Raw genomic sequence first — 10216 nt, forward strand, 5'->3', positions numbered from 1 at the left:
ACTCAGACACATTACTGGGAGTATTATTGCTGTGGAGCTCTGTTATACACTCAGACACATTACTGGGAGTATTATTACCGTGGAGCTCTGTTATACACTCAGACACATTACTGGGAGTATTATTGCTGTGGAGCTCTGCTATACACTGAGACACATTACTGGGAGTATTATTGCTGTGGAGCTCTGTTATACACTCAGACACATTACTGGGAGTATTATTGCTGTGGAGCTCTGTTATACACTCAGACACATTACTGGGAGTATTATTACTGTGGAGCTCTGTTATACACTCATACACATTACTGGGAGTATTATTGCTGTGGAGCTCTGTTATACACTCAGACACATTACTGGGAGCATTATTACTGTGGAGCTCTGTCATACACTCAGTCACATTACTGGGAGTATTATTGCTGTGGAGCTCTGTTATACACTCAGACACATTACTGGGAGCATTATTACTGTGGGGCTCTGTTATACACTCAGACACATTACTGGGAGTATTATTACTGTGGGGCTCTGTTATACACTGATACACATTACTGGGAGTATTATTGCTGTGGAGCTCTGTTATACACTCAGACACATTACTGGGAGTATTATTGCTGTGGAGCTCTGTTATACACTCAGACACATTACTGGGAGTATTATTGCTGTGGAGCTCTGTTGTGCTTTCAGACACATTACTGGGAGTATTATTGCTGTGGAGCTCTGTTATACACTCAGACACATTACTGGGAGTATTATTGCTGTGGAGCTCTGTTATACACTCAGACACATTACTGGGAGTATTATTGCTGTGGAGCTCTGTTATGCTTTCAGACACATTACTGGGAGTATTATTGCTGTGGAGCTCTGTTATACACTCAGACACATTACTGGGAGTATTATTACCGTGGAGCTCTGTTATACACTCAGACACATTACTGGGAGTATTATTGCTGTGGAGCTCTGCTATACACTCAGACACATTACTGGGAGTATTATTGCTGTGGAGCTCTGTTATACACTGAGACACATTACTGGGAGTATTATTGCTGTGGAGCTCTGTTATACACTCAGACACATTACTGGGAGTATTATTACTGTGGAGCTCTGTTATACACTCATACACATTACTGGGAGTATTATTGCTGTGGAGCTCTGTTATACACTCAGACACATTACTGGGAGTATTATTGCTGTGGAGCTCTGTTGTGCTTTCAGACACATTACTGGGAGTATTATTGCTGTGGAGCTCTGTTATACACTCAGACACATTACTGGGAGTATTATTGCTGTGGAGCTCTGTTATACACTCAGACACATTACTGGGAGTATTATTACCGTGGAGTTCTGTTATACACTCAGACACATTACTGGGGGTATTATTGCTGTGGAGCTCTGTTATACACTCAGACACATTACTGGGAGTATTATTGTTGTGGGGCTCTGTTATACACTCAGACACATTACTGGGAGTATTATTGCTGTGGAGCTCTGTTATACACTCAGACACATTACTGGGAGTATTATTGCTGTGGAGCTCTGTTATACACTCAGACACATTACTGGGAGTATTATTGCTGTGGAGCTCTGTTATACACTCAGACACATTACTGGGAGCATTATTACTGTGGAGCTCTGTCATACACTCAGTCACATTACTGGGAGTATTATTGCTGTGGAGCTCTGTTATACACTCAGACACATTACTGGGAGTATTATCGCTGTGGAGCTCTGTTATACACTCAGACACATTACTGGGAGTATTATTGCTGTGGAGCTCTGTTATACACTCAGACACGTTACTGGGAGTATTATTGCTGTGGAGCTCTGTTATACACTCAGACACATTACTGGGAGCATTATTACTGTGGGGCTCTGTTATACACACAGACACATTACTGGGAGTATTATTGCTGGGGAGCTCTGTTATACACTCAGACACATTACTGGGAGTATTATTGCTGTGGAGCTCTGTTATACACTCAGACACATTACTGGGAGTATTATTGCTGTGGAGCTCTGTTATACACTCAGACACATTACTGGGAGTATTATTGCTGTGGAGCTCTGTTATACACTCAGACACATTATTGGGAGTATTATTGCTGTGGAGCTCTGTTATGCTTTCAGACACACCAAGGTAAAACATTGCCAAATTCTAGAAAGGGCAATGTTTTCTTTGAAGGGTAAAAGGCGGCTCTGACCCTCAGACACTGACAGACGCTAGAGGTGTTTTCGGTTGAAATACTAAGTAAAACTGCAGTTCATAAGAAAGCAGTGGATTCCATGTTTCCCTATGAGAAGCATTGGATGCACATACAGAAACGGCTGCGCATGTGCATCCGGCGCCCTCAGCATTGGATTGGACCGCCGATAGGAGGAAGTGATATCTCCTCGATATTATGGCGGGAGGGGGAGATGCCAGTAGGGACAAGGGTAAATAAAATCCCTTTCACCCATTTTCCTATAACAATATAACTAGGGACAGGGGCACCATAAGATACAGGTTTGTATTCCTAATGCTATAGAGTTTCTGGAGATCTAGAAAGGACTGTATTTCTTGTATTTACAAACAGAGAAACATTTGGTTTAATTCCCCCCGGTAAGGCTGCATTGATTAATACTTATAGAATTAACATAGTTATAAAAATTAAGATCTATTACTGTGAAGGGCACACGTAACAGAGAAAGTATTAAAACAATCCTGAATCCACCCACTACACACAGCTGTAATTCATATCTACAGCGACCACTCGGGTATCCTGGGCCTGCGGCCACGACTGGCGGCAGGCGTTCATATTAATATTGCTTTATTGATCCCAAATATTAACCTTTCCACTTCCTGTGAGTTCAGTGGCACTCCTGCCTGCACTTCCATCCCAGAGAACCTAACTGAAGAGCATTTGTAGAGCAAAGAACATCCAGATGAGGACGAACAGACTCTGCTGCTGATATTCCGACTGCAAATTCCATGATCTGATTTCAGACATGGACTGGCAGAGAATTATGGGAAATGTAGTCTGACAGCAGAGTAATGGTTCTCGTTGGACAGAAAGATCCCCATATATACTCTATGACAAGCAAGATGCGCAAAATCATGGTTCCAGAGATGGGTTATTATCCCAAACAGTTAATGAGGACCACAAATACCCCGTTCCAGGAAATCAGAGGGTAACTGGATTCACTGACAGCTTCCACAGACTGTCTAGGAGCAAAAAATATTACGTTGCAAACTCAGTGCAAGTTTCTCTCGGATCATGAACGAACCCTTGAGAATGAGATGCCAGACTGTCTGCAACAGCGTCCCCAACCAGAGAGCAAGCTCTGTGGGCAAGCATGCAAGGGAAGGGTGCCAGGCTGCACTTTAAACCTTTCATTTAAAGGGACACTATAGTCACCTGAACAACTTTAGCTTAATGAAGCAGTTTTGGTGTATAGAACATGCCCCTGCAGCCTCACTGCTCAATCCTCTGCCATTTAGGAGTTAAATCCCTTTGTTTATGAACCCTAGTCACACCTTCCTGCATGTGACTTGCACAGCCTTCCATAAACACTTCCTGTAAATAGAGCCCTATTTAGGCTTTCTTTATTGCAAGTTCTGTTTAATTAAGATTTTCTTATCCCCTGCTATGTTAATAGCTTGCTAGACCCTGCAAGAGCCTCCTGTATGTGATTAAAGTTCAATTTAGAGATTGAGATACAATTATTTAAGGTAAATTACATCTGTTTGAAAGTGAAACCAGTTTTTTTTTCCATGCAGGCTCTGTCAATCATAGCCAGGGGAGGTGTGGCTAGGGCTGCATAAACAGAAACAAAGTGATTTAACTCCTAAATGACAGTGAATTGAGCAGTGAAATTGCAGGGGAATGATCTATACACTAAAACTGCTTTATTTAGCTAAAGTAATTTAGGTGACTATAGTGTTCCTTTAAGGAAATTAGGAATTTGAAGCCCTTTTTCCAAGCAAGCTTAGTGCTAGAACTGACATCTCAACTGGGCAACTGAATATTACACATACCGTTTAATCGATACATTCATCAAAGCTCTCACCAAGAATCGCACCGAGAGGCAGAATAAATCCTGCTTTAGAACAGGTGAACTAATTAGTGATCCTTGTGAACAGGTTGGGAAATCCTCAAATCGTGGCCAAGGCTGCCACACAATGCGTCAGGGTGTACAGACATTATCACTAAAGGGAATTAAATGGTTATATAATTACATTGTCTCTGCTCTATAACTGTTTATTAGAGTACATGCAAGATTATAATTCCAGAAGGTACGAGATATAACGTATACGGTCTCCCAGGAGAGAATATGGACAATAATTGGTTATAATATAGAGATTCTGACTGTCCAGAACCCAGCCAAGCTGGCCAAATCCCAGAATGTGCGGCCAAAACCCAGCCAGTGTGGCCAAAACCCGGCCAGTGTGGCCATAATGCAGCCTGTGTGACCAAAACCCAGCCTGTGTGGCCAAATTCTAGTCTCTGTGGCCAAAACTTGGCCTAGTGGCCAAATTCTAGTCGGTGTGGCCAAAACTCGGCCTGTGTGGCCATAATGTAGCCTGTATGACCAAAACCTAGCCCGTGTGGCCAAATTCTAGTCTCTGTGGCCAAAGCCCAGCCAGTGTGGTGAAAACCCCAGACAAACTACTTTAATGGTTAGAAGGAATGTCTGGCACCTCTTGGCTTATTCAGCACCGCAGCATCTCACAGGAACACTTGATTTCTTGCACCAGGTAAGACATAATACCCGTCAATGTTTGGCTAATACCCAATGCACCCAAATACCATATAAACAAAGAACAGAAACACTGCTGTGGGGTGAGAACCATGATCTGATAGCTGGGGCTAGAGGAATCCCCCGGATCAAACTGCTGTCAGATACACGATGAACAGATAGAGAATATAACCAGGGACGCACCCAAATATTCACACCCTGCAACTGTAATAATTCCAAAGCACATGGTATCTCCATTCCATAACGTCATGTGCAGCTCTTGGCCTAGTGTCCCTCCCACAATGCACTGTGCCTCCATCCCAGCCATTCACACAGTATGGCAGACTGCGCCCTGAGAGGCTCGCAAACAGCAGGGCTGTGCAAACATCTCAGAGGTGCCACATCCTCTCTGAGCTTCCCCTGTTAGTTTCACACCGTTTGTCCTTCCTCTGACCAGACACACATCCTGAGGACGGTACCCTGGACCTTTTTCTATGAAATCTCCATCTCGCTGGTATTCATTGCATTACAGTGACCCCGAGCACCCATGCATGTCAGAGTTCATCTCGCAAAATATTTGATGTCAATTCTTTCTGCACAGAAAGTAATATATTTTATAGCAGAGTGCGCAGCAATGCCTGTTTCTCATTAACGCAGAGACACAGTCACCATAACAGACCCAGTTGAACAAGGAATACCGTACAATACCCAGAAAACCCATTCTGCGTAACAGTGATGTCAAGGAAATAATGGCTTCCAGAAAGGACATTTTACGCCCATTTACAGAGCCAGCGTGTTTTAAATTGTGAGCCGCCATTGGTTTTTCTGTAGATTGTAGGTAATTCAAGTACAAACGCAAAAAAGACTATAATAGGAGACAGCAGTACAGTTTGCTTGTTTCAATTAAGATGCCAACATTAACATCCCATTGTATCGTTCTACAAATTCCTGTCTTTCCACATCAGCTTTCCCCCACTGACAAATGGCTTTGTACACCGCACAAAGGGCCGTAAAATGACTCACTTCTGAAACACTTTATAGACACCAACGTTTCAAATCTTTGAAGTCTGTTGGTCACGCAGCTCCCAGCGAAAAAAAAAAGATATTTAAGTGAAAATGTAGAAGTATTTTGCCTCTTTTTATTTTGATTTAACACTGCATGTTCTGCGGTTAAGAGTTTTAAAACCTCCGACATAACACTGCACAAACCATGCAATTTAGTTAAATTTGCGAACATGTCTATTTAGATTCCCATCACGCAACAGCCTTACCCTTCTAGTACGAATGGAAAAACATATTGTGCCCACTTGGGTTCCAGCACATCTGATTATTCTCCAATTTTACTAAAAAGGCAGCCATGTTGGCGATTTACATAAAGCGAGAACGGAACATCTAAAACTTTATCCGCACCTTCAGCTGACATATTTAGAAACCAATATAATGCTTTAAATGCGTTTTTTTTTTTTTAAATGAACACCCGTCTACATATATATTCTATTTAAGTCCATCCACTGACAACATAAGATAAAATAATGACTAAGATAAAAAAGAAAGTCAAAAATAAATCAAATTATTAAAAATGGATTAACCCCTTGTATGCCAAGCAGAACCGCACACACGGCCACCTCTGCAGGGCTAGGCAACCTACGGCACACCAGATGTTATGGACTACATCTCCCCTGACGCTTTGCCAGCATTATGACTGTTAGAAGCATCATGGGTGATGTAGTTGACAACATCTGGAGTGCCGAAAGATTGTCGACTCCTGCACGATGGTTAGTCTTTAACCCCTTAAGGACACATGACATGTGTGACATGTCATGATTCCCTTTTATTCCAGAAGTTTGGTCCTTAAGAGGTTAAAGTTATACAAATTTTTGGCCGGTGACAGAGTCTCCTGCTGACATTAACGTGTGGGACATGTTTCATCCCCTCCTGCCTAATCTTTTTATAGGATCAGAGGGTGCGTTTTTTCCCTAATGAGCGGCAGCATGTATAAACAAGTTTACACATCCCTCTTTCTAATTCTTGTCTGCCATGCTTCTCCTCAGTCATTTGAGGAATAAAACACCTTTTTTGTGACATCATCACACAGAGAGCTCAAACACAGAACGCGTTTTGTCTGCCAGGATGTATGAGAGGTTTATAAGCGGAGCATTCTTGACCCCATGCCAAAAGAGCTTGCAATCTAATTTGCTCTGCATGCTGCGGCGCACAGAGAGATATTATTTTAACCCTTCGTGGGCCACAGGCATGAGCCAGGCATGGTCAGTGGGTCGTATTTACTAATGTCAGAATTTTAAATAAAGGAAAAAGAAAATGACCATATTATATACAACAAGTAGAGCTGGTGAAATCGATACACCGGGAGAATTTCTCCCAATTTGGCCTAAAAGTTTCAAATACCTGTTCAATTATTCATTATTGGCAGATTTGTGTCTTACTGTGACAATTTATCGCTTGGGAGTTCATTCATTAAGTTCCATATCGTAGTGAATTGAAGTCGGAATAGCAACGAACACCTGTAAATTCCCTGTTTTGGCATATTCTAAATAATTGTGTGGTTTTTTTTAGGAGCACCAACATGTTCAGCAGCGCTGTACACAAGGAACGCCAACAAGTATATAAAGCAAGAAAGCATTTCCTAAGAGCAAATGCCATTGGCCACTTTGCAGAAACCCAAGGTGAAAACGTGCAGGTTTTATCCACTAAATAGTGAATTCAAACCCAAGTTTGCTAATTATAAGTGGCCATCTCACATGCACATACAGGGGGGTTGTACAATGTTGCACTCAGCTGTTGTGGCATAAAGGTTTTACGTGTTTCGTTATTTAATGTCGAGGGGTTTATTCGCTAAATAGTCAAATTGCAAATAGTACTCAACAGGTTTTTCACAAAACAGAGAATTTGGGGAGAGTTGCAGATTCGGAGCCAGGGCGCACAAGTTGCAAAACTTTTAAACTTTTTCATTTTTCAACGCTCCAAAAAAATGATAGTGGGAGTTAGAGCGCAGGACCGAGTTTTGTAAACTTTTACAGCTCGGCTGGTTTGGCCTCAAATTTGTAATTCCCTTCCACTTCACAAATAACCCAGAAAAAACCTGGACTATTCTGACTTAAATATAGTTTGCGGTTAATTCACCATTCAGCGGATATCATCTCCATCATATCATAAAAGCCAATTGAAATCATTTCACAGGATTACTTGAAGAATTGCTGCGGTAACAAGTCACATACATTTATACAGAAAGAAAAAATGAAATGACTGCCGCCCTAAACCTCTATTACCTATCCTGGAATCAGTTACAGAATATTGTCTGCGCTTATCCTGCATAGAAATTGAAACTAATCTTCACATTAGCCAGACATTGTTCATATTGCCCTGGCCGAACTGGCCAATGTACAAAACAGCCAAACAGAAGAAAAAGTGTACAATTCTGAAGACAGCAAATAAACCGGTTAAGGTATAAAACCGCTCACGCCTAATACTTAAACAATAGGCGCCCAAATGCCAAAATCTGGGCAGCAGCCCTTTACCAGAATGGGAATCACCCCGAAAACCCAAAACTCCAGAACTGAGTCAGTGTGGACATTAGACAGACAGCAAACACTAAACAAAGTATAAAAATCACAGAATCCACAAAAACTGACTTAGCTTTGATGAAATCACTTTGTAAATAGGCACAGCACTGAGCTGGCACTGAGGGGGTTACACTACTCACCTGGCTAAGCAGCAGCAGTGACACAGTTAATAGGGTCCCACTCAGATACATGGCTCCCAGACAGATGTTCACAGCTGGAGATCAGATTTGGGGTTCTTGCTAGTCCAGTATAGAGACACTGTGCCCAGAGTAATCCTGCACTGTAAGAGACTGTGCAATGTAGCAATGAGAGAGACACTGTATCCTGCACTGTAAGAGACTGTGCAATGTAGCAATGAGAGAGACACTGTATCCTGCACACTCTCACTCTCTCTCTCTCTCTCTCTCTCTCTCTCTCTCTCTCTCTCTCTCTCTCTCTCTCTCTCTCTCTCTCTCTCTCTCTCTCCCAGGGACCCGGCTTCCTCAGTGTGAGTGCTGAGTGCCCACTCTGTACCCAACTAACAGCTTCAAACTGTCTCTAACATCCAGACATAAAAGAGGGGAATCTAAGAGGCTGGGGGGGAGGGAGAGGGGGGAAACCTCCCAAATCCTTAAAAAAGGAAGAAGTTTGTAGGATGGTGATTGGAGAGGGGGCAGGTGAGGGAGGGAGGGAGGGAGGGAGGGGGAAGGTTTCACCAACTTGGGTGGAGAGAAAGAGAGAGAGAGGAGACAATGGCTTTTAACTATGTAAATGCTGCATTAACTTAAAGGGGACTTACTGTGCCAACAACTGCTTAAAGGGAACTCGCAGTGTTAGTAATAACGAGTATTAGAAATAACCGACATACTGCTTTATTAAAGGGAACTCGCAGTGTTAGTAATAACGAGTATTAGAAATAACCGACATACTGCTTTATTAAAGGGAACTCACAGTGTTAGTAATAATGAGTATTAGAAATAACCGACATACTGCTTTATTAAAGGGAACTCGCAGTGTTAGTAATAATGAGTATTAGAAATAACCGACATACTGCTTTATTAAAGGGAACTCGCAGTGTTAGTAATAATGAGTATTAGAAATAACCGACATACTGCTTTATTAAAGGGAACTCGCAGTGTTAGTAATAACGAGTATTAGAAATAACCGACATACTGCTTTATTAAAGGGAACTCGCAGTGTTAGTAATAATGAGTATTAGAAATAACCGACATACTGCTTTATTAAAGGGAACTCGCAGTGTTAGTAATAATGAGTATTAGAAATAACCGACATACTGCTTTATTAAAGGGAACTCGCAGTGTTAGTAATAACGAGTATTAGAAATAACCGACATACTGCTTTATATAAGGGAACTCGCAGTGTTAGTAATAACGAGTATTAGAAATATCCGACATACTGCTTTATTAAAGGGAACTCGCAGTGTTAGTAATAACGAGTATTAGAAATAACTAACATACTGCTTTATTAAAGGGAACTCGCAGTGTTAGTAATAATGAGTATTAGAAATAACCGACATACTGCTTTATTAAAGGGAACTCGCAGTGTTAGTAATAATGAGTATTAGAAATAACCGACATACTGCTTTATTAAAGGGAACTCGCAGTGTTAGTAATAACGAGTATTAGAAATAACCGACATACTGCTTTATTAAAGGGAACTCACAGTGTTCGTAATAACGAGTATTAGAAATAACCGACATACTGCTTTATTAAAGGGAACTCACAGTGTTAGTAATAACGAGTATTAGAAATAACCGACATACTGCTTTATTAAAGGGAACTCGCAGTGTTAGTAATAATGAGTATTAGGAATAACCGACATACTGCTTTATTAAAGGGAACTCGCAGTGTTAGTAATAACGAGTATTAGAAATAACCGACATACTGCTTTATTAAAGGGAACTCACAGTGTTAGTAATAACGAGTATT

At 41.5% G+C, this 10216-nt stretch overlaps 1 protein-coding gene across 1 annotated transcript in view; it reads right to left on the minus strand.

The window, feature by feature from the left end:
• LOC134608191 (tumor necrosis factor receptor superfamily member 16-like) overlaps positions 1-8673 on the minus strand; it is a 28833-nt gene extending 20160 nt beyond the window's left edge. The window contains exon 1 of the mRNA XM_063450854.1: positions 8429-8673. Coding sequence (XP_063306924.1) covers positions 8429-8479 — 51 coding nt within the window. The 5' untranslated portion in view covers positions 8480-8673. The remainder of the gene's footprint in view (positions 1-8428) is intronic.
• Positions 8674-10216: the final 1543 nt, after the last annotated feature.

Source organism: Pelobates fuscus, chromosome 4, assembly GCF_036172605.1.
Source record: "Pelobates fuscus isolate aPelFus1 chromosome 4, aPelFus1.pri, whole genome shotgun sequence".
Taxonomy (NCBI): domain Eukaryota; kingdom Metazoa; phylum Chordata; class Amphibia; order Anura; family Pelobatidae; genus Pelobates; species Pelobates fuscus.